The sequence below is a fragment of the Giraffa tippelskirchi genome, chromosome 2 (assembly GCF_054371585.1).
Source record: "Giraffa tippelskirchi isolate mGirTip1 chromosome 2, T2T-mGirTip1v1.2.pri, whole genome shotgun sequence".
Classification (NCBI taxonomy): Eukaryota; Metazoa; Chordata; class Mammalia; order Artiodactyla; family Giraffidae; genus Giraffa; species Giraffa tippelskirchi.
In genome coordinates, this window is record NC_137276.1 from 52,603,424 (window position 1) to 52,628,816 (window position 25,393).

Genomic DNA, 25,393 nt, shown 5'->3' on the forward strand with positions numbered 1-25,393 from the left:
GATGGAACATGTAGTGACCAGCATGGATCGATGCCTTTGTCAGAGACAGGCAATCAGGTGCACCCTTGAGTGCACCTGATTGCCGTCCTGGCCGCAGGTGGCCATGTGAACAGTTGGAGGCCAGAGAGCCTTGGGTATAGAAGATGACCCTTAATGCTCCACCTTACTTGCATCTTAGATTCAACATGAGGAGAGCTCCCCCTACTCTGCCCTCTGCCACCATCTGTTCCCTCAGGCCTGGACATGGCTTCCTCTCTCAGGATGGGTGGACTGGCAGCAGGTTGGCAGAGAGGTCGCACCTGGAGATGGATTTCTGAAGCTGTGACATCTGGACATCAGCTTGTCCTCCCAGCTGGACCCTCTGCTAGTCTGAGTGTGCTGGATGGACAGAGCCTGTCTGAGGATCTGGTCAGAAGTCAGTTCCTGCTGTTTGCCTCTGTGAGGTCTCTCCACACAGTCCACTTTGCTTGATTAATGATGGAGGCAAGAGAAAACCAGGCTCTTTAGAAAGCTGGAGGAAATGCAGCCTTTCTTAATGAAAACATTTCCCGCATCATCAGCTTTGGTGTTGGCCAGATAATGGTCTGGTGGTGAGATGCAACTGGCCAACATGGCTGTGACCCTGACCTTCCATCCATCTTCCCACACCTTCCAGGATGACTTATACCTTGATAATGTGAATACCCAGCACCTCCCTGGGCCTTTGAGTATAAGGGAGGCAAGGCTGGAGCAACCTAATATGATTTGCCTAAATTCTGATATACTGTGGAGAAATGTGCATGGAGCTCTGGGAGGGCAGACAGCTGGCACCCTAGCAGAGCCATCGTCATCCTCTGGGGCCTCTCCCTTCCACTCTGATGGGGATGCACACAGGGCTCAGCCTGCTGAGGGTCAGATAGAACCAAATGTATACAGCTCTACTGAAGAGCTCAGCACATTTCATGGGAGTGGGCTGGGGGGGTGGGGGGGGCTCTGTTTCCATTACTGCTGGCCCTCGTCTTGCTTCTAGGGACTCAGTAAGTAAGTAAACAAATCACCTGGCTTTTGATGGGACTGCTGCTACCCCATCTAGTACCAACCCAGATGAGAAATCAAAGCCTTTCCTGGTTTCAACTGGACAACACATCTCAGTCTCAGAGATGGTGTCATATATGGTGGGCCTTGGAGTGGGACTTTTGCATTGTAGCTGCACAAACAGCTTCTCAGGTTCTAAGTCTTCCCCGATGAGGTATGTTTGCTCCTCTGCTGCCCCATTCCCTCCATCCTGTGCCTCATCCTTTCTCCGCATCTTGCTACCCTCCCATTCCTATCCACTCTCTATTTCCCTCCACTGCGTCTTGACTCCAAAATAAATTCTCCTTATTTTCTCATGAAGATCAATTTAACAATTTTACTAGTAGCCTTTGCTCCTGCTGACACAAGGTATTTTCTTAAATAAAATATAGTTACTGATGTAATGGGGATTCTTGGTGTTAACTCTTAGGAAAAAAAAAAAAAATCTATCTTTCCATCCTTGGTCCTCAGTTGGCTTCATGTGATTGGTCTTTAATTATCCAGTAGCCAGGAATGTCTACCTGGGTTTCTTAAAAGCTGAAGCCCAGTCAGGAACTCATAGCTGAATTCTCTCTTATGTCTCCTGTAGATGTGATCTCACCTTCCTTGTTTCCCTTCTGAGGACCTGCCTCCTACAGAGGGGACTGACTTTGGAAAGACAAGCGTTGCCAGGATGCCCCCATCTCATGGAAGCCTATAACCCAGATTCAGATTACAGATGGACAGTTCCACGTGGAATGTATCCATACAGAGGTCCTATTCCCTTTCACAGTGTGGCTTCCATCCTTGATCATTTTTATTCTAAGAGGCATCCTCTTTCCAAAGACTTTGACATCTCTTTGTTTCTTCCTAAAAACCGATTTAAAACTATTCGTTCAACATCCGTTAATTCCACAGACACACTTTAAGCACTTATTATATGCCAGTTCCTATGTTAGACATTTCACAAATGTTGTCTCTCTGATTCTCACAAACTCTCAATAAATCAGGAATTTTAATCTCTCTTTAGTAATGCTTCCCAGTTATGGAGAATGTCATGTGCCACAGCCCAGAAGCCAAGGAGGGCAGGGGCTGAGTATAGTGTGTCTGAGGCAAGCAGTACTGGGAAATCAATTAGCGAGGAGAGCAGTGCCAGGGTGGGTAGCCCTCAGGGATATGACAGGGCAGAATGTGCCTATGGGAATGACAACTCAGTGCAGGGTGGAAGTGGAGGGCCTGGACTGGGAGACCGGGTAACTGGGGATTACCATATCCCCAGGGAGAAATAAGGGCATTTGAACTATGTGGTGGCTGTGGGAGGTGACCATGTAGAGAGGATGTGAAGAAGCATTCCCAGGGGTGAAACTCCTAAGCCTGGGCAGGGAATGGGCAGCTGGTGACAGGGTACAGGACATGGCACTTCCCACAGGTACGGGGCTGCAGCTGCCCCTGTTCTAGCTCTAGTCACCTCCTGCCTGCCTTTTACTCTCCCCTGTACAGCTGGATGGTCTTAGTGCAGGACTGGCTGTGCCCTGGACTCTCATGGCTGAGCCAGCCCTGCAGTGCAAACGTCAGGCTTTAAAGTGCTCCAAGCCATCTCCCTTTCAGGAACCTGGGTCAGGGTATTGTGTAGGCCCTCACTCCGGGCCTTCCTGTATTGGCAGCTTTTATAGCACACCCTGGGAGCAGAGAAGTGGCCTTTTCCTCAAAGGGCAGCCCTGTAACACCTTAGAACATGCAGACCTAAAAGGCCTAGCTCAGGCCCAGGACACCGTGGCAGTTGTGACCTTGCTGCTGGGCCAGGAGGAAGCCAGGGACATGTGCCCAGGTGAGCAGCTTTCTGTGCTGGTTGTGATACCCAGGGCTGATCCCTGCTCAGTCTTTTGACCCTGAAGCTGCAGGAGCCATGTGTGACCCCTGCTTGCCCTTGAAAAGCTTTCAGGCCAAGGGGCATTGGAGGAGAGGTGAGTGGTGTTGGCAGATCAAAGTTTCTTTTCACAATAGCCTCCATGCTTCTGTGTGACAGACCCAGACTGCGCCCCAGCCACCGGAGACAGCCCTGGTTGACAAGCTCTCTGCTGACCCACATTGAAGTCAGGAGCCTGCCTGGGTCCTTTGTTTCTCCTTCTATTCCTTTCTGTCCCTGTTCCCTCCAAAAATAAAACTAAATGTAGAGAGCTTGGGATGGTACTTGGCTACTTGGCACACAGGGTTATCACTGTCTGCTGTTCACAGGGATATTTCACAGGGCGAGTAAATCAAAACCACCCACTGCATCTCCAGGGACACTGAACACACTGTATGTTATTGTAATCAAGGTAAGGCTAGAGCTTTTTAAAAAATCTTGTGTCTATTTTTTTGGGTGCATTGCAGAGCATGCAGGATCTTGGTTCCCCGACCAGGGATCAAACCTGTGGCCCTTACAGTAAAAGCACAGTATCTTAACTACTGGACTACAAGGGAAGCCCCAAGGTGAGAACTTTAGATGACTTGTTCAACATCACCTTGCAAGTGAGAGTAAGAGGAGATTCAGTTCATCCATACTTTGAGCATTTATCAAGCACGTGCTATATCTACGGGCTGCTGTCCATGCTGGGTGTTCAGCAGTGAGCGGAGCTGGCCCAGGTTATGATGAATCCAAAGCTCTTGCTCATCAACCCAGGCCCGAGGCTAAGCTGCTCACATGGTAGAGTGAGAGTTCTGCTGTATGACACAAAAGAGGACCCCAGTATGCGTCTCTAAGTTGGCTCACCAAACCAGCCAGGCCCCCTGCAGCTGTGTATACACTTAGAAAGGAGGCCACAGGCTCCCAGGAAAGCCTCAGGCTCCTCTTCCGGCTCTGGCTCTTGTCTGCCTCTGACTTTACTCCATCTGGCATCTCTGACCCAGTTCCAGGTCTTTTGCTGTGCGTCCGGGTCTTTCCTCTGCCATTCCCTTGGCCTGGACATTCTGGCCTCTCTTTAGCTTGTCAAGTCTGCTCTCACCTGAAATGCTTTTATGGTCTTTTGTCACTTTTGGGCTTCAGTGCTCTTAGGCTAGCCAGAGTCCTGGGCTTCCACTCTCAGAGGAATGAGGTGACAGTGTCTGCTTGTCTGTCTTTTGCTAGAGAACTCTGTGCTGGGCCTCACCTGAGACATGAGAGAGAGAAGCAAGGACTCCTTCAGGCCATGCCCCCTTCTCTGACCCTGAAACCTGTAGCACCAGCTCAGGCTGTTTGCTCCTCAAGACAAGCATTGAGTGAAAGTCAGTGAAGCTGGGAGCCTCTGTCTCTCTAGATCTTTCCTTTTGACTCAGGGACCTGGCTTCACCAATCTGGGACAGTAGGACACTGGTCTTCACCCACCTACCCTGAGGAAAGGTTTCTTTTATGTTTGTCAGGATCTGGAGGGAGCCCCATGTAGAGGCAGCCCTTCTACTATTCTTGATCGTTTTTTCCCTAAAAGCTCCTTCTCTTGACAACCAGACTGTGAGGGTAGCATCCCTCCCTTGTATACCCACCAGTGAACCTAGCAGGTCACCTAAGTTAGAATGCTGAGGTTGGTGAGAAGACCATGGAGCCATAGATCAGTACTGGAGTGTTAGCTTCTGCCCAAAGCAGGGAGAAGTATTGAGACAGCACCTTGTAGGAGAAGGGGCAGGAGTGAGTGGAGAAGATGAAAACAGCTCCAAGTGAGGATCAAGAAGACATTCTGAGCAAACTATAAATGAGAAACAAATTTTTGTTTAAATAAAGCATGTCTCCTCTCAAGTCAATGTTGGAGGCATAAAAATCTCTTTTTCCTGCTGTTTTCTTCATTTTATCTTTTTATGAACCAAGGTCAATGTGTACATTCTTAGTAGAGATCCATCCATCCATTCATCTATCTATCCAACCATCTTCCCTACCCACCTCCACATACCCACTCATCTACATGCATCCATCCATCAAACATATTTAAGCACCAACCATGTACTTTGGTTGGTGCTGAGTTCTAGAGATAGTGGAAATATCAATACATAAACCTGGAAAAGAGCATTGCTCAAGCCTAATCTTCCTTTGGCCTTTCTGAGTCACATCCTGTTTTTTTCCTCTTCATGACAGGCCTTTCTGCATTCATACATTTATTTGTATTGGATAAATCACTTATGTAATTAAGTACCTTAATTTATTGTGACGAGAAGTGCTAGAGGGAAAGAAGGAAATTCCACTGGGTACCAGCCTGGGCCACTGCAGGGGAGGAGTGACCCTGTGTGTGTGTGTGTGTGTGAGCACGTGTATAGGCAGGGATGTGGATCAAAGGGTGCTAGCTGGTTGAATAGTGTCAGCTGTGAGTGGGTGGCTGGGAGGTCCATAAATGTCTTGAGAAGAGAAATCTTCACATCATCAAGGACTCTCAGCTTCGAGATATCCTTTTTTAAAAAAAGCAAATAAAAAATAACACCAAGGCAACTCTAAGTGGCTTACATCCTCTTAGAACATTTCCATTATTGATTTGTATTTGAGAGGGGCAGTAGACATGTCAGAATAATTTTGCAGTTGTAGGGACTCCTGAGAGATGGGGGCTGACAAAAGCAAGGAGTGGGTTAATCTTTCTCATCAAGGCTGTGCTCCTAGGCATCAAGAGGTAGGAGATAGTGTTCTGTCCTGGTGTTCGCTGCAGGACAGGGGGTGAATTCTTGGTGGTGGGAGTGACCTTTCCCTGCTGTCAAGTAAGCACCTGTGTAGTGCAAGGCCCCAAAAAAGGTCACCAGGCGCTGACATGCCTGCTTCCCTACAGCCTGACATTATATTTCAGTCAGCAGTTGGTTATAACAGGTGCACTCATGCCATCCTCCATCTACTTCTTTTTTTACTTTATTTACTTATTTATTTCGGCTGCACTGGATCTTTGTTGCTTTGCATTGGCTTTCTCTAGTTGCTTCGAGTGGGGGCTGCTCTTCGTTGTGGCGCATGGGCTTCTCATTGCAGTGGCTTCTCTGGTTGTGGAGCATGTACTCTAGGCGCTTGGGCTTTAGTAATTTCCGTGTGTGGGCTTAGTTGCCCCGAGGCATATGGGATCTTCCTGGACCAGGGATCGAACCTTTGTTCCCTGTACTGGCAGGCAGATTCTTAACCACTGGACCACCAGGGAAGTCTTTCACCTACTTCTTACACCTACAGGATATCAGGTATGCAGGCCTTTGTGGGGTCCATCCCTGTGCCCACTACAAGGATGCAGGTTGAGGGAAGATGGAACAGGGCAGTGCAAGAATGGTCAAGCACAGGGACATCCATGGAGGAAGGGGTCAGCTCTGCTCAGACGTGTCATGGCAGAGGTGACCCTGGGAGGTTAGCATGAAATGGGGGAAGAGAGAAGAGGCGTGATGGAGCAGGTGTATATGATGACCTGGACCAGCTCCCTTGGGCCACATCTGATTTCAGTTGCAGAGGACAGTTCCCAACACCCAGGTTCCTGTCTGGGCCTCTGCTTTGGGAGTATCCTGCGTAAGATGTGGGAAGAAGGGGATTGTAGGCTGAGAAGAAGGCTCAGAGGTGTTGGGAATGTGGGGGACATACTGGGGAGTGGTAGGGGACAGCAGGCATGCTTCCCACAGCCCTAGGATCTCATTTGATCTTCCCAGGAGTCCTGTGAGGCCAACATATTCTCCTATTTATATCCAGTGATTTTGTTTTCCTGGAATATTTTTAGCAGACACCTTGCTGGTGAGGTGTGCAGAGAGCTATCCCCTTGACCCACTTTGGCTAATGGTTGTTTGTGCAACAGTTACCCTGAGGGGTCACAAATCTGACCCGGGATGGACCTTACTTTCTCACCTCCCTTCATGCTCCATGTCAACCCTTGGAGAAGCGAAGAGGGCTGGGGTAGGGTCAGGACAAAGCAGGGCTGACCTCCTCCCCACCGAGGGCTCCTGTGACCTCTGGAGTCCAGGCTCATGCTCGTCAGGGTCTTACTCATGGTCAGAAGGGTTCCCAGACCGATTCTACCCCTGCCTCTCATTGCTGTGGGGCCACTCTGCTCACTGTTATTATGAATTCTCATTGTCATGATCTTGAGAGTTCTGAGATGGGCTGTTTCTCCTCTAAGATCCAGCTGTACTGTGCACAGCTAAGCTGAGGAGTAGTTCTCAGATGCTCACAGCAGCAACTTCCAAGCGCATCCCCTGGCTGGCAGTGACATCACTGCACAGCAGGCTCCGTGACCTCTGGACCCTCACAGAAGCTGCCAGTGTCACTCAGGCCACCACCCACCCTAGGCCTGTCCAGGAACGAGAGTGATCTTTCTAAGGCACAGATCTGATTTCAGGCACAGATCCTGAAACCACCTATGTTTTTCCTCTTTAGCATGGCTCACAAGGCTCTGCATGGCTCCATCCTTGATCCCTGCCTCCCTACTATCCCTTTGATGCAGACATATTGAACTATCTTTAGTCTCTCTAACTGAGGGGTCAGCAAACTGTGGCTCACTGTCTATTTTCTAAATAAAGTTTTATTGGCACATCCTCTGTTTCTGTATTGGTTTGGCCAAAAAATTCACTTGGGTTTTTCTGACCCAAATGATATAGGAGAATGGCATTGAAACATGTATGCTATCATATGTGAAATGAATCGCCAGTCCAGGTTCAATGCATGAGACAGAGTGCTCGGGGCTGGTACACTGGGACGACCCAGAGGGATGGGATGGGGAGGGGGGTGAGAGGGGGGTTCAGGATGGGGAACACATGTACACCCATGGTGGATTCATGTCAATGTATGGCAAAACCACTACAATATTGTAAAGTAATCAGCCTCCAATTAAAATAAATACATTTATTTTTTTTAAAAGGAAAAATCCGAATGGACTTTTTGGCCAGCCTGGTATCATTTGTGGCTGTTTTCCTACTAGAAAAGCATGGTTGAGCAGTTTCAAAAGAGACTATAAGGCCCACAAAGTGTAAAATCTTTACTATCTCGTCCTTTGCCAAAAATGATGGTGGAACCTGCCCCATGTGGCCCAGCTTCCTTGAACCTTCATGCCTCTACTACTGTGGTGCCCTCCCTACAATGCTCCCCACCCTTTATCCTAATCCATCTAGACTGAGCTTTCTGCCCATCCTTCCCTCCATCCTTTGTTATACCTGAGTGGGATGGCCCCTCCCGTCTTCCATAGAGCCATGTCCAAGACTCAATCATGGTTCTGATCACCCTGATCACCCTGGTTCCGTTGATATATGGATCCACCTCCCACTTTAGTTCCTGAAGCAGGACCAGGTCTGATTCTACTGAAGACTCCAGCTGGGTGCTTGAATGACCACCTGGAAGCCAAAGGATCATGGCCTAGTTGTCGGGCCTCGCTTCTCAGTGTTGGCATCCTGGGTGACTCCAGCCCTCTACTGGTTTCTCCCCATCCCTGGAAATGCACCAAATGCATTGCATGTTTGTCTTTGCAGATCTCCAACCTCTACCTGTATGACAGTGTCCTGATGCTGGCCAACGCCTTCCACAGGAAGCTGGAGGACCGGAAGTGGCACAGCATGGCAAGCCTCAACTGTATCCGCAAGTCCACCAAGCCGTGGAATGGAGGGAGGTCTATGCTGGACACAATCAAAAAGGTGTGTGCAAGGGGTAACCTCCTGGCCAAGGCAAAAGACAGGCCCCTCCTCACACTCCCACTCTCTGCCCCTTCTGGAAAGCTGAGCTGTTTCTGTGGTCACCCAGCCAGGCCCCTCCCAGGCCTCTCCCCTGGCCACTCTTTCTGTCCCTGCATTTGAGGGCTGGTGAGCAGGGGTTCAGGGATATGTGTTATTTGTTGTTGTTGTTCAGTCGCTAAGTTGTGTCTGACTCTGCCTTCCCATGGACTGCAGCACACCAGGTTTCCCTGTCCTTCACTGTCTCCTGGAGTTTGCTCACATTCATGTCCATTGAGTCCATTAATAATATGTCTTATCATATCCATTTTATATAAGGTGATCAGACTTCAGAGAGGTTATGTAACTTGTCCAAGATCATAAGTAAGAAAAATAGTGGAGGAACCTGGCTCTCTCATGCCTGCCAGATACCTACTGTGCAGGCTGCCACTGTCCCCAGGAAAGTTTGCCTCAGTTGACAGTGCCTGTGCAAGACCACACTATGTATGTGTCTGTGTGCATGTGCGTGTGTCTGTGTGTGCATGCCTATGTGTGCATCAACATACCTGTGACTTGGTGGATTGTGTGTCACACCTCAGCATGTAGGACATCTGTGTATACTGTAGGCTTAGGTGTGACATTAAATCCCTCAGAAGACTAGACTGAAGTGAACGGGGTAATCCACACAAGACTTGTTAGAGTGAATTGGCTTTGAGAGGCTTCAAAAGGACATTTAGGGAAATCTATAGTGCCAGGAGTCTTAGTCACAATAAATTCTGCATGGTTTTTATAGCAGTGAATGTAGTCTGATACTGGTTTGAATCTGCTGAGCCCAAATCGGAGCAGGGGCCCCTCTGGGGCCAGCTCACTGTCTGGGACTCTCCCCGCTCACAGTCTATGGGAGATCAAGGCTGGATGAGAACCCCTCACCCCAGGCTTGAAGGAAGAAGAGGGCTCAGCCCGGGCTCACTCAACCCCTTTGCCCCCTGCTCCTCCAGAGCCCCATGGAACTGCCAGAGAGAGGTTGAGGGCCAGTGCACCCCCACATCTGGTCTGTACCAGACACCACACTTTGTATACATTTTCTCCTTTGGTCCCTGCAGGCTCTGTGGTGTGGGCTTAGTTAATTGCAGGCTGAAGCTGGAAGATGGGAGATGACTTGCCCCAGGTGGCAAAGCCAGGATTTGAGCTGGTTTTAATGCTTACACTCGCTGTCCTGCTACTTCCTGCCACATGCCTGAGATGGCTTTCGCTGACCTTGGCCTTCCTTGGCTCAGGCTAAGGTGAGCCCCTGGAGCTGGTTGCAGTGGAAGACTGTAAAGTCCAGGAGGGTGAGGACGAAAGCTGTCCTTCTGTAATCTCAGGGCCGGCACATGTGTGGCATAGAGCAGATGCTCTACTCATATCAACAGCATGAATGATGGGCAAAGCTGGGGAACTTTGCTTGTGAGCAATGGCCTAGGAAGTGTTGATCCTGCTTGGAGGCCCCAGGACTGCCAGCTTCTCTTTCCTTAGTGCAGCGTGTCCATTGCTGCCCAGACCATGATTGTCTCCTTCTTGGCAACCACTTCCTTTTTCTTCCTTGCCTTTGGGATTCCACCCACATTTGACTATTCTCCCATGGTTTTTCCTTCTCTCCTGCAGGGGCACATCACTGGCCTCACAGGTGTGATGGAGTTTCGGGAAGACAGCTCAAATCCCTATGTGCAGTTTGAAATCCTTGGCACGACCTACAGTGAGACCTTTGGTAAAGACATGCGGAAGGTAAGCCTCAGCGTGCCCACCTCCCTCTCCTCCTGCCGCCATGTGTTGGGCCTGTGTTCCAAGCCGATGGTGACCAGCACAGAAGTCCCCTCTGCAGTCTCTCTCTGCAGCTGCCGCTGTTGATGCTGTTTATGGGGCGTGGTGGGGAGGAGGCTCCGAAGTGATACTAATGCTATCTCTGAGTGCAGCAGGGACCCCTGGTGCCAATGGGTCCTACTGCTTGGGCCTGAAGGACCCGCTTTATGGTCTGGGTGAGACCAGAAGGGGCGATGTGTTTTCCTGGAGTGGCTGAAATCATCCCAAATGCGAGAACAGGTGTGACTGTTACTGAGGCAGGAGGCAGAGGTTATGGCCAGAGAGTGTCTCCCGATCCAAGAGTGAGGCAAAGCCAAGAACAGAAAATGAGCCCCATGGAGGGTGAGAAGTGGGCAGTGCTGGCCCCCACTGGAGACAGAAGTGAGAGACAGGTGAGCCTCAGAGTTCATGGTGGGCTTTGGCTTGTTTTGACTTGGTGCTGAGGTGAGTGGCAGGCCTGAGGACTCCTTTCAGTGATACTTCGTCTCATCCTTCCCCGCATGGGGGGCGCATTTTCAGGGCTGAGGTCCAATGAGGTGACCTTTACCCAGAGTTGGAACTTCCAAAGTTGAATGGGAGGCCTGTGAAGTCAAGATTCTAACAAGAGTTGGGAGCAAGAGGTCAATGTGGTAAGCCGGGGGCATGGAAAGTTATCCAGCAAGGGACCTCAGATGAGGTTCTTATGAGCCAGTGTGGAGCCAATGGTGGGGGTTCAGGGAAGGGCAGTTGCTGGCTGTCCAGTGATGCTCTCCCAGAAATGGCCTGCACAGGAGGACCACTTGTTGGCTTGTTGGAGCCAGAGATGAGAGCATCCATGATGTAAAGGGGTCACAGGGCTCAGTATAATCAGGAAAGCGCTAAAGCATGAGCTGATTGGCATAGACTCAGACAGAGGCTCCTGTAATCATACACACACACTCACACACACACACACACACACACACACACACACACACACTTTTCTATACATTTAAGAGGAAGACCTATCTACTAATGACAGTCTCCTGGAGATGAAGGGGATGGTGAACTCTCAGTACGTGGGATAAACCTCTGACAGAGAGCCCTCTAGCCTGGCCTCCAGCACTGACTGGGGGTAACAGAGAGGCAGGAAGGGGTTACATGATGCTGGAGTCCTGAGAATCTGGGTGAAGGCATTCTCTGGTTGTGTTCCTTGAGGACTCCATGGAAGGACACATCTGTGAAGTTGTGGACAGTATGAGAGCTAGAAAGCATGATGGGAACCCTCATCAGCTAGAATGTGGGGAGGAGGACTGGCTTGCTGGGGAGAAGCTGGAGTGGCTGGGTGTCCATGTGTGATATGCGGATGGGGGACTTTCAGCCTACTCTGTAGAAAGTAGAGTGATGAGTTGATCAAATAATAGGAAGTTCAATAAGTGATTGTGAGGCAATGGTGATGATGACATGTGGGAGCTCAGAGGATTGTTTGTGGCATCAGAGAGGGGGTTGGTGACTGTGTTGTGAAGCCTTGGAAAGCCAGGGTGTGGCCTGCACTGTCAAAGATGACCTGCGATGTCCATTAGGGTTGCCCCAAGCCATGAGGCTTGGTGGGTGGGAGCCTGGGGATGGATGGTGAGTGTTGGTCTGGATATTCATAGATAGCCACAATAGAAACTGGCTTGTGCTGGGACTCCTACGTGGCAAGGAGAAACCAAGACCAGGGAGCCCTTTCAGTCACTCAGGTATGAAAGGAGTTGCCTGCCTTGGTGACCATTCATTTTTGCCATGGTACGGTACTTGCCTTCATCCCCAAGTGTTCCTCTGAGCTCCTAGATAACCAGGCCCTGCCTGCTGGCTTCTTTGCTGGCTCCCATACCCTTTTGGAGGGGCTTCCCAGATGGTGCTAGTGGTAAAGAACCCATCTGCCTAATACAGATGGATACGTAAGAGACGCAGGTTCAATCCCTGAGTTGGGAAGATCCCCTGGAGGGGAGTAACCTATTCCAGTATTCTTGCTTGGAGAATCCCAAGGACAGAGGAGCCTGGTGGGCTAGAATCTATGGGGACGCTAAGAGTCAGGCATGACTAAAGAGGCTTAGCATGCATCCCATTTCTTTTAGCTCAGCTCTAACGCCAAGATCCACCAATGGGTGGGAATGTTAGCAGTGGTCCCTCCTCGACTTAGGCAGCTGACCGGGGTCATGCTGGCCACTCCAGGTGTCTGAGAGAGGGAGAGATACTGTGTCTTCCACTTCCCATTTCAGGTGTCTGAGTCTTCCGTGTTGCCATGGCAACGCTCCGCCAATACCCTGAAGCCAATGGGAGCTGGAATCTCTCGGTATGAGGAGCTGCGGAGCAGGAGGTCTGAATGTGATTGAGTTGGAAGGGAAGCTGATTTTCAAGTGGGCTTTATTTTTAAATGTATCCTTTTGTCATTTTAAAATCTGCCCTTAATAACTGCATATCCCCGTTGTTATCTGTCTGCCTGGCAGCTTATCTCTGTTAAGGAGAAGTTATCTGGAAAGCAGGGAATGGGATTTACCATTGCAAATGTTTGTTATTTAGGCCCAGGGTGCCTTAAAGCAAGGTCTGGGAGGTTTCAGGAGGAAGCAAGGAGGAAGCATTGGGACAAGTGGCACACATCTAGGATAGCATTTAAAGGCAAGGCTGAGCTGTGGTTCCTGGTGGAAGATAGGGCTGGGAGGGATAGGTAGGGCTGGGAAATTGGGGCAACCTGAAAATAAAGTTTAGAGTGGGCAGCAGATGAGAGGGGAAGGGTTCAGAGGCATACAAAGACAGCGCAGAGATCAGTAATCCTGATCTCGGAGGAGGTCCCCTCAATTTTACCTCTCTGTGGCCAGTAAGAGTGGATAGAGGACTGATCACCAGATGCGCTCGTGGTGGAGAAGGATCGGGGTTCCCTGAAAAGATATTATATATCTTAATATATGAATATATCATACCTTAATATATGAATATATCATATATCCATCTATCTATTTATATTGAAAAACAACAACAGTAAATACACACACACACACACACACACAAACCAAGTAGTTTCTTTAAGATTTAAATCAAGAGGAACTGTTTAAATTAAGGAGCAAATGGATGTTTTCTTAAAGTAAATACCCTGCAGGGAACTCTTGGGAAGGGTGAGTCACCCAGACATTTTAGATTAAGTGGCATCAAGAGACTGTGTCTTACTTAGCCCCTGCAGAAGATGGAAGGAGTGGGTGATCGCCTTTCACGGCAGGGTGCTGGACAAATACTAATTAAATTATCTCATCCAGGAAGTGCGTTCTTGTTGAAGGAGTGCAGTATGGCAAAATCAAAGGTCTATGTCACCCACTCGCTGTGTAACTGCAAACAAAACATTAATTATCTTTGTGTTCTGCTTGGAGCTGTCTGGCATGGGTGATTACCAGGCAACCTCGCCAGGGCCAGGCTTTGTTGGAAAGTCACATCTAGCTCCCACAGGACTTGGTTTGACATTTGTCCTGGGAGTCGATGCTTGTTTCTAATGGAGCCTTACAAATATCTAGTTGGCTTTCTTTGTTTAGATGGAAATCTCCAAAGAAGGGTCCCCTGGAGTTGTCCATGCAAATGTCCTCAGTGCATGACGGGAGCTGGGATGGGATTGGTGAAGACCGCCTGTAGGAAAGTTTTCAAAGGTGGGGACAGGGAAAGCTGTTTAAAGCACAGGACAAGAGGGAGCCTAGGAGGGAACACAGAGCATCTACTGTGGACAAAGACGCATCACACATATGTTGTCTCCCTGACTTGTGGGCCTTTGTGATATTCCTGACTCTGCTTCTCCTGAGCTTTTCAGCCACTTCCTTTTTTTGAACTTCCATTTTCTCAGATGAAATGTGCAGACGATAGGAACCTCCTGGTTGAATAGAGGGGTCAGTCCATGTAATGACCCGGATGCAACACTTGGCAGTGAGAACTCTACATCAGCTTCGGGTGACTGGAGCTTTAGACATTCTCTGAGTATTCTATGCCAGATCCCACAAGAGCAGAGAGGCAAGAGAGGCCTAGCTTTTTGCCTGGAAGTACCCTGTATGGCAGCTCCTCTCTGCACCCGTGTACCAAAGCCTGAGGCCGGAGACCGTGCTCTGCATGGTGAGCAGTGCCCAGCTCCCCTTCCATGTCTGGGGAGAGATGTCCACTTCTTATAAAGTCCAAGAACTGAGAAGGAGCTGGGGGCTTTACCTCTGATGAGATTTTGTTTTCAGGACCGTTTTGATGTGATGAATGGAAGAAGGAAAACATGGTTGTTGTCTTCTCCAGAAGCATGGCTTGCTTGGAGTGTAACATGAGCTACAGCTCAGCAGAAACATTTTGTTCATGATGTGATTGCTGAGGATATCTGCCTTTCTCTGTCCTGAAGATTCTGTTGTGGGGGAATCATTCCATTCCCCTAACATGGGTCCCTGGTACAGTGAAAACTCTGGGAAAATTGCCAGCTGCCTGAAGGCCCTTTGAACCTCATTTCCCATGGGCACCATGCACCTAATTCACTAGCTCAGTGGAGGTTAGCCTGTCTCCTTGGGCAGGAGGGTGGGGAAGTGGGTGGAAAGCATCTGGAAAGACTGTGGGTTTGCTTTATGCATTGACATTCCAGGACAAAGAACACCCTGGTGTGATGAGAGAGAGAAAAGGGATTTTTTTTTTTTTTTTTTACTCCTTTCCATAGAGTAGAATTGAGTTAAAACCAAGAGACTAAGAAAGAATTTTTACCTCAGTGGTTTTCCTGCTTTTCTCTAGTCCTAGAAAATCTGCTGCAGCAGTATCTTACTGCAACCTGAATATATTAAGACAGTTGTGGAAGCGGACATGCAGTGGTTTGGAGTTGAGCTTCACGTTAACAATTTCTCTGGTCTCCAGCCTCTCCATGGTGTTCTGTGCAGCTCTGCTTGAGATACTGAGGCCCAGAGCCTGGAAAAACTCGGTTAGGTGATATCAACAAGCAGCTGGCTGTGCTGGGGCTGGAAGGCAAATTTCCTGGGGTAGGGGTTGGGAGATATGTGGCAAAGGGCCTGGACCATCCTTTCTGGCCTTAGGATAATATACTTATGTGACTCCCCCACTCCCCTGAGCCCACCATCCACTTCATCCTCCTACTTCTGACCACCTCCCCTCCTCCCAGCCAGCACTAGAGCCTCATAGTCCCTTCCCACTGATCTAGAGGCTGCTGACATGAAGTTCCACCAATGCCCTTGGCTTAGCCTCCCTGTTCTAGCAACTATCCAGGGAGATGGGAGGGCTTCATTTTCCTTTACTAGTTTAAGACATTTTTTTGTCTTCTCTGTCAATTTTGATTCTTCATAAAAGCTGACTTTGGGCAGGAATCAAATGCCTCTCTTGATGTCATGTCCCTGGGAGGGCCTTGTGGCTGCTGATAATTCACAAAGTAATAATTGCTCATCATGTAGTGATTGTCACACCATAGGACCCCAGACCTCCCTGGGCTTGGAAGTACATCATTAACATTCTTACCCAGGTCTGCTGCACTGTGTAACAGTGTCCCACAGTCTCAGGGTTCAGGAGTTCTAAGCAGCGAGGCCAGGTGGAAAAGGCAGCAGTCAGCAGACAGGAGCGTTCTGGTAATGATGTAGAAGCTGCCTCTTAGAGCCCTGGTGGGATCCTTTACCCATGGCTCCTGAAGCCAGTACCAGGAGCCATGCAGTGGGTTCAGTAATGGGGAAGGGGTGGTGGGTGGTGCTGGGGCTGGGAAGATCCAGCTTGAGAATTGTTCAGTGTCTATTAAGCTGTTCTGATAGAGACTCTGACTGTGCACAATGAGTTACAGAAGAGAAATAAACTTCACTCTCTTCATGGATTAGCATTCTTGCAGCGTGTTTCCCTAGTAAAATGTCAACTGTTCCAAACCCTTGTGCAGAACCACCTTTGATGGTGCTGAGAACCAAAACAAGCACTGCTGCTTCTTCTGAATAAAGGAAAAGATACAATTAAATATTTCATTTTAAGTGACATCACTTCATTTTGGAGATAGCATCGATACATGCTCATTTAGGATAGACTGTTTAGAAAATACAGATAAATGAAAAGAGGAATATAAAAGTCAGCTATAATCTCTGAACCAAGAAATACTGTTAGCATTTCTGGTGCATTTTCCTTATTATTTTTTTTTCTTTTTTCCATCACCCTGTACATAGAGATAGAGATAGTAATATGTATATTTATCAAATGGTTATTTATTGCACATAAATTTTATATCCTGACTTCTTCACTTAATGCTGTCTTGGGAGTATTTTCTCACTTCTTTATTCTTTACAATGATGATTTTTAATGGAAACACATTACTCAACTTACAGGGGGCCATCATTAATTTTATCTTCTCATATGATGAATCTTTAGGCATTTTCACCATATTATTGTAGAATAGTGTTGTGACAAATATCCAAAATACATATACTTTTATTACAGCTATATTTCTTTAAATTTTTTTAGTAAGTAGAAGTTGAGCGAAGGATAATAATTTTAGGTTCTTGATGTTCTTGATACATATTTTAAAGTGATTATAGAAAGATTTAATAATTTACACAAGCATCAGTAATATATGGAAGTCTCTGTTATACACTTTACTCAAATATTGAGTGATATATTAAAACATGCTTGCTAATTTGGTAACATTATGAAAAAGTACTGTCACTAAATTTGCATTTTAAAGGATTGTACATTTAAAATGTAATCATTGGTCATATACATTTCATATTTTATAAATTATACCTCAGGTCCTTTGCTTTTTTAATATCAAAATGAAATTTTTCTTATTAACTCATATAACCTTTCTTTCATATGAGAATTGACAATTATTTATGTCAAATGTTTTGTTCCCATATATTGTTTGTTTTTGAATTAAGAAAATATTTTCACATAGGGACATTTAAAAATGTATGGGCTTATATTTTTTAAGAAAACCATACCCAGTTTGCAAAGTAGATACTATTAATCCATCCTCTCTTCTAGTATTTTTATGGTTCAATTTTATTTCAGTGGAGTCTGCCACATGGGATTGACTTGGGATAAATTATGATGTTACGGTCTATCTTTCACATTTTTTAGTAGTGGCTCCTTCTATCACTTATTCGGTAATCCTTTCTTTCCCCACAGACTAGGACATCATATTTATCCTATGCTTTACTAAATTTTACATGTTTCCACAGTGGTTTTTAAAGAAAAATTCTTAGACTCTTTTCTCTCTCTTTTTTTCCCTCTGCCTAAATGTAATTCATCTTTGTATATTATTAGAATGTACTTGTCTGAAAGTAACAATGCTCACCTTGAGTGGATTAAACAATAAGGAAGGCATTATCTCACATGAAAAGAGGACTGGAGCTCCAGGGTTGGCCACTGCACACATTCAGTGCCAAGATCAAAGGCTCTGATTTTTTTCATCTTTCTTCTTGGCTGTCCACAGGGTGGAGTCTGAGCTTCCCTCATAGTTTTAGTTTTTGTTTTTTTTTTAAATTAGTTTATGTATCTATTTTTTAACTTTACAATATTGTATTTGTTTTGCCATACATTGACATGAATCCACCATGGGTGTACATGTGTTCCCCTTCCGGAACCCCCCTCTCACCTCCCTCCCTCCCTCATAGTTTTAGGGTGGCTGTGGCAATTCCAACTGCCATGCCCAGAAAGACAGCTACACAGGGAAGAAGAGGGTATTCTCTTCTGTGTGTCTCCATTTTATAAATGAGAAGAGCTTTCCCAGCAGTTGGGCTTGGCTTCCTAATTTTTACAGTGGTTGTTTTGCTTTTTTGTTACTGCCCTTGAAGTTTTCCACCTAGATGCGAATGTGACCTTGACCAGTAATTTCTCTCTCGGTTGCTTGTATTTAACCTGTATTAGGATGTACTCCCTTCATGACATAGATAAGAAATCGCTCATTCTTTTGCCCTTCTATGGACAGAGCTCTTGAAAGTTGGAAAAAAATTAAAATTATCTGAGCTGGATGTTGATGTTGGACCTATTACTTTGATATCTTGAAACATTTCTTTTCTGCTTTCTGTATTTCCTCAAGTCATTTTTAGTAACCTGTTTTATAGAAAGTCTTATAAAACACTGGCATTTTCAAATGTTTCATTAAAGCTTGATATAGTATTTGCAAATAATTTAAAAATATCTACCTGTTGAAATATATTTCTTTTCATTGATACTGTTCTGTTTTTGTGCTGCTGCTTTTATTTTTTAACTAGACTAGACAGAATTTTTTTTTACTGATTTCTTCAAAGAACTAGTTCTAATTTGTTTAATCAATTTTGTTGCATTTTATGTTACTTGAATTAATTTGTTTGTTTTTCCTTCTTGTCTCCCTGCTGCCTACTATTCATTTTCATTGTTAATTTTTAAACTTATTATGTGGGGTGTTAGATAACTTATTTATATTCTTTCCAGTTTTGGAACATTCTCTATTTTATTTGAATATAGTTTTGACTGAATCTTAGTGGTTTTTCTCATGTAAACTGAAGTGTAACACTAATACAGAAAAATGCCTAAATCATGAGTAAATCACAGTGAATTTTTAGAACACACGCATGCAATCAACACCTACAAGAAACAGAATATCACCAGTGCCCCCAGAGGGCTCCCTCATGCCTCCTTCTGGTCATTACACTCATCAGTGGAAACACTACTGACATCCAGCACACTTAATGACCTCTTTTAAACTGCCTTCTTTTGCTCACCATCACATTGTGAGATTTACTATTATTGTTGTACACAGTTTTAGTTCATTCATTCTATTGAATTTTTAGAAATGTAGGTTTTATTATTATTTATGTATGGCGATGCCAACAGGTCAGGAGATGCCCGCCATTGAAAAGATAGTTTATTACAATTCCCAAGAGGAGGGGGCACACCATACCATTCAGGGCCACATGGGGAAGCACCAGGCTGAGACAGGAGGCAGAAGGAGGAGGGGAAATGTGAACATGAGCCTTTATTGTGGTTTGTATAGGAAGGGATCGGTAAAGCAAGGTAAGCAGACTTAGGATTGGCTAGCTTGAATAATTTCAGCAGGCTCCAGGGTGTGGGGCTTGCTCCTAGTTGTCAAATATCTTGTCTTAGGATGATTAGGGCAGGGGGATAGTAGCTGAGAGTGTAAGAGGTCCACAGAGGAGGTGGTTGGGATATGTGGGCTCTGGAATGGTTAATTTGCCTATAAAAGCAGAAGTGCAGGACAGTCATTTACTGTTATAGAAATTGGCTAGCCCTGGAAGGGACTGTCTCTCCAGGGGTAGCAGGGGCCCAGCTATCAAAGCACCAGAAATATAGAAAATACAAGATGTGATTAATACATATTGACATATCATATTCCTTTTGTGAATATTTCACACTTTGTTTATTCTATTATTGAGTACACTTGAGTTGTTTCCAGATTTTGTCTATTTCCAATAACACCCCTGTGGGCTTCCCAGGTGGCGCTAATGCGGGAGATATAAGAGAGAGATGAAGGTTCAATTCTTGGTTTGGGAAGATCCCCTGGAGAAGGAAATGGCAACCGAGTCCAGTATTCTTGACTGGATAATTCCATGGACAGAGGAGTCTGGTGGGCTATAGTCCATGGGGTTGTAAGTAGTCAGACATGACTGAAGTGACTTAGAATGCAATAATTCTGCTATAAACACTCTTAGATACATCTTTTGGGGGAACATATGTCTGTCTTTTTGTTGTGTACGTACCTCAGAGTGGAATTACTAGGTCAACAGATATGTGTATGATTAATAAATACTGCTAAACTTTTCTAAAGTGCTGGTACCAGTTTATACTCCTATCAGTGGTTCCTAAGAGTTCCAGTTGCTGCTTCACTAACCCTCAGTGAGCTAATATGGATTGTCACTCTGTTACATGTTAGCCATCCTTGGGGAGTGGGTAATGGTTTCTCAGTGTGGTAATTTTATTTCCATAATTGTTAATAACGTGGATCACCTTTTCATATGTTTATTGATCATTTGGGTATCTCCATTGTGAGGTGTCTAAGTCTTTCATGCATTTTTTGACTTGGTTTTCAGCCTTTTCTCAGTGATTTGTAGGAGAACCAAATATGTGTCATTTATAAATACTGCATTGGAGTTCTCACCTACTCTGTGGCTTGCCTTTTTGATGCTCTTAATGATGTCTCTTGATGAACAGAAATTTTTAATTTTAATGTAGTTTAGTTTACTCAATTTAGCTTTTTTCTATTTAGTTATTATATGTGGTGTGTTATTGAAGAAATGTTTACCTAAGAATATGAAGATATTATCCTATATTTTATTCTAAATGTATTCTTGTTCCACAGTTCATATTCACACCTGCATTTCATCTGGAATTGATCTTTGCTTGTGGTGTGAGTTTGAAGGCAAGGTATATAAAAGACAAGTGAACAAACTAAACAGCCTATTGACCCAATATCATTTATTAAAAGAAAGACTGTTTTGTTACTGGCTTGCCATACTACCTTTCTCATAAATCTGGCCACAGTATATTGTAGATCTGTTTTTGGACCTCCTTTTCCATTCCATTTAGCCATTTATCTCTATGTGTACCAATATTACACCGTTGTAATGATCATAGTTTTATAATAGCTCTTGAATTCTGGTAGTGTAAGTTCTCTAGTTCTTTCTTTTTTTTTTCAAGATAGATTTGGCTGTTTTGGGCCCTTTTCACTTTTTTATAAATTTAGCATTTCAATTGAAATTGCATGGACCCTAGGTCAATTTAGGGAGAATTAACATCTTACCAATATTGACTAATCTAACTCATGGACATAGTATCCCCTGAATTTATTTAGGTCTCTAATTTCTCTCAGCATAGTTTTGTAGCTGTCACTGTAGAGATCATGAATGACCTTTGTTTGATTTTTGCCCTCAGATATTGACATTTACAATAATCTTATATATGGTGTATAAGAATGAGTAAGTAAGTGTTAGTTGCTCAGTCGTGCCTGACTCTTTGCGACCCCACGGACTGCAGCCCACCAGACTCCTCTGTCCATAAGATTTTCCAGGCAAGAATACTGGAGAGGGTTGCTATTTCCTTCTGCAGGGGATCTTCCCAACCCAGGGATCGAACCCAGGTCTCCTGCACTGCAGCCAGATTCTTTACCGACTGAGCTACAAGGGAATATACTTAGATTTATTTTTCTACTTGTTATTGTGCATATATAGAAATATAGTTGATTTGTATATGAAACTTGTCTCTAGTGAACTCTAGTCATTGATTTATTCTAATAGTTTACCTGAAGATTCTTTAAGATTTTTCTATAAACACAATCACATCATCTATGAAAAATGATAGGTTTTTTTCTTCTTAAATTTTTACGTATTTTATTCCTTTCTCTTTTACTTGTTGTACTACTTAGGGTCATTAATTCAAACTGAATAGATGTAATGATAATGGGTATACTTATCTGGTTCTTAATCTCAGAGGATAACTTTTTATAATGAACCATTTTATATTTTGTTTAACCAGATATTTTTGTGTTCATTTTTCAGGTTGAGAAAATCCCCTTGAATTCTAGCTCCCTAACAGCTTTGTGAAAGGGGGTATTAGTCAAAAGCATTTTTACATTTAGTAAAAGTCTCTTTTACATCTATTGAGATAATTATATTTTTACTTTTTCCTGTTAATGCAGTAAATTCCATTGATTTATTTTTTCCTTTTAATGGTAGCTTGTTAATTCTCTTTTTTACATCAGTACAATAACTTCATGTTTGAATATTTTTATTTTATAATATGCTCCAGTATTTGGAAAGATTGATACCTCCTAATTTCTCCTTTTCATAATAGTCTTTTTCTAAGTTAAACTTTTATTTTGGGGTTAATGTAGATTCACATTTGGTTGTAATAAATAATGCAGAGAGATCCTGAGATCAAATATACCTTTTATGTTTCTTTCAATAGTAGACATTGATATAGTATGTGGATCTAATTTACTTTCAGATTTCCTCAGTTCGCATGTGTACATATGTGACATCAGTCTACTGGTCAGCATTTTACCACTTTGAGTGACATATGGAAATCTTGCTTTCATTTGAGTTTCTTTATTTTCTTCACTTTTAAATTTAATTGTCTTGAGTGTCAGATAGTATTATGTTTTCTGTTTCAATCATCAAATATGACATACAAAAACTTATGTGGAGATCAGTCTATTGTATATACTCATATTTTTGCTCTTTCTGTTGTTCTTATTTCTGATGCTTCATTTAGATCTATTTTATAATTTTTTTTCTTAACTGAGATTTTCTATTTTTTCACTCATTTTAAGAGATTTTGTAATTTCTTGTTGAAGCATTTTTATAATGAAATTTAAAATCTTCATCAGATAATACTAACATCTGATTATCTTGGTCTTTAGCATCAGTTGATTGTCTTTCTTTAAATCTGAGTTGTGATTTTCCTGGTCCTTGATATGATAAGTACTTTTTTATTACATCATGGTAATTATCTTAGGGGACTGTGTTCTATTTAAGTCTTTTATTTTAGTAGGGATTTCCCCTGTTTAGTTTAATCATACATGTCTAGCCTATTTTTGTCTGCTGTTCTTACAATGACACTTAATTTTAAGCTGTGTGTATGTGCTCAGTCATGTCTGACTCTTTGTGACCCCATGGCTCCTCTGTCTACGGAGTTTTCCAGGCAAGAATATTGGAGTGTGGGTTGCCATTTCCTAGTCCATCTTCCTGACCCAGGGATCAGACCCACATTTCTTGCATCTCTTGCGTTGGCAGGCAGATTCTTTACCACTGCTCTGCCTGGGAGTTGGTGCTACTGTGTGCTGCTGATTTGATCTGCTTGGTTTACCTGGTGCCACTGGGCTCCTATTGCTCCCTCTTCATGCTTCCTGGGGAAGGAGAAGGGGTTTCTCCAGGATGGACCCCACCTGGTACTTCTTTCTGAGGAAAAGAATCTCTGGCCTGTGAAGATGAGGAGCACTTCCCAGGCTGGGCACCTGAGGCCAGACCATGCTTCTGGGGAATGGAGAGCACTTCCTTGGTGGAGCCCAGGTTGTGGCAGGATGCACCTTGCTAAGGCCACCCGTGGCTCTTAGTGATGGAGGGCATTCTCAGGCCTCTGGGGGGAAAAGAGGTTTCATGGACTGAACACTTGCTGTGGTGGAATCTCCTTTGTTGGTCCTGCCTACCTGCCTCAGTGTCTCTTTGTAAGGGAGCAGAGTTGCACCCACAGTGCAAAAGGAATGCCTCAGCTGTATGAGTATAGTGAGACCCCTTTCCCTGTGCTGCCCAGCTGCCTGGTAAATTTTGGTGGGCCAGAAGAGGCTCAGGCTGGTATGGAAGGGGGATAGTTTCCAGATTGGCTCCTTTGTTGCCAGATGGGTTCTTGATGGACCTCCCTTACCAACGCTCCCGGGCTGGCTGGGTGAAGAATGAGCCTAGGTGGACTGCCTTCTGTTGCTGGATCGTAGTTCCCAGTTCTAGGCTTCACTTTCTTTTCTTGGTTGAGGACCATAGGGTGTTCTGTCACTGTTGTTCCTCCAGTTCTTTAACTAGTTTGCCCCTTTCAGATTTATCTTTTGGTGGCCTGTGGCATTATTTCCAGGCTGTATAGTTGTGCCAGGGCTTTCCAGGTGGCACTTGTGGTAATGAACCTGCCTACCAATGCAGGGCTTCCCTCGTAGCTCAGTCGGTAAAGAATCTGCCTGCAATGCAGGAGATCTAGGTTCGATTCCTGGGTCAGGAAGATCCCCTGGAGAAGGAAATGGCAATCCACTCCAGTATTCTTGCCTGGAGAATCCCATGGACCGAGGAGCCTAGCAGGCTACAGTCCATGGGGTCGCAAGAGTCGGACACGACTTAGCGACTAAGCCCCCCCCACCACCACCACCAATGCAGGAGACCTAACAGACACAGGTTTGATCCCTGGATTAGGAAGATTCCCTGGAGGAGGGCATGGGAACCCACTCCAGTATTCTTGCCTGGAGAATCCCATGGAGCCTGGTGGGTTATGGTCCATAGGGTTGCAAAGAGTTGGACACAAATGAAGCGACTTAGCACTCATGCCTGGATGTACTTAGGGAGGAGCAGCGAGAACAGAGTTGACACCATCTCATTCAAAAACTTTGACATTCATTGATTTTTGAAAGTTAAGCAATTTTTCATTGTTCAAATAAGCCCCGCTAGGTCATAATTCCTTATCCTTGTTATGTGTCACCACATTCAATCTGCTAATATTTTGTGATAATTTCTTTATGTTATGTTGTAATTATCCTATGTGGTAATGTCCTTGTTAGGTTTCAGTATCAAGATTTTTGAGATCTGAGGTTCTTAAAATGAAATAGAAAGTGTTCCCTTGTTTTTATTTCTGAAACAGTTTATAGCATGGGGGTAACTTCATTCTTAAATATTTAGGAGATTCCATAGTGAAGGAAACTAATGTTGATCGTATGTATGCATGTAATAGTATGTGTATTTAGGTTCAGTGTTATTTCTTGAGTCAGTTTTGATAAGTTGTGATTTTTAAGGAATCTCTCCACTTACATTGTGGGAGATATTTTTAAGGGTCTGACTTGTGTTATCTTTCTTTGATGAGTCTTTCCTTCACTCTTTTTTTTTTTTGCTTTTATTGGAACTTAGTTGCTTTACAATGTTGTGTTAATTTCTGCTGTAAGGCAAAGTGAATCAGGTACACATATACATATATCCCTTCTTTGTCACCACAGAGCCTTGAGTAGAGCTCCCTGTCCTTCAGTCAGGTTCTCGTTAGTTATCTATTTTATAGTAGTGTGAGAATAGCTACTTTTCTCACTCTTAAAATAGAATTCTTACACTGAGGATACAGCTTTCTGGGGTCTCAACTGAAAGTGATTGATATTCATCAAGATATTTACTGTTAGCTGAGCTTAAAATGTAACATATCTCCAGCATTCTGAGACTCTGAAATACCTTATTTCTTCATGCTCCTAGCAAGTCCATCACATCCTTGTTGATTCTGTGCAAGCTGGATA

General features: G+C 44.7%; 1 protein-coding gene and 1 long non-coding RNA gene across 4 annotated transcripts in view; both read left to right on the forward strand.

The window, feature by feature from the left end:
- GRID1 (glutamate ionotropic receptor delta type subunit 1) overlaps nucleotides 1–25,393 on the forward strand; it is a 677,264-nt gene that overhangs the window by 441,308 nt on the left and 210,563 nt on the right. For all 3 annotated transcript variants that reach the window (XM_081563134.1, XM_081563129.1, XM_081563135.1), the window contains exons 7-8: nucleotides 8,440–8,601; nucleotides 10,261–10,380. In XM_081563134.1, the coding sequence (XP_081419260.1) occupies nucleotides 8,440–8,601; nucleotides 10,261–10,380 (282 nt within the window). The remainder of the gene's footprint in view (nucleotides 1–8,439; nucleotides 8,602–10,260; nucleotides 10,381–25,393) is intronic.
- Nucleotides 11,925–25,393, forward strand: part of LOC145534831 (uncharacterized) — a 37,727-nt gene continuing 24,258 nt past the window's right edge. Inside the window, exons 1-2 of the long non-coding RNA XR_014075009.1 lie at nucleotides 11,925–12,045; nucleotides 12,678–12,834. This is a non-coding gene — a long non-coding RNA (uncharacterized LOC145534831). The remainder of the gene's footprint in view (nucleotides 12,046–12,677; nucleotides 12,835–25,393) is intronic.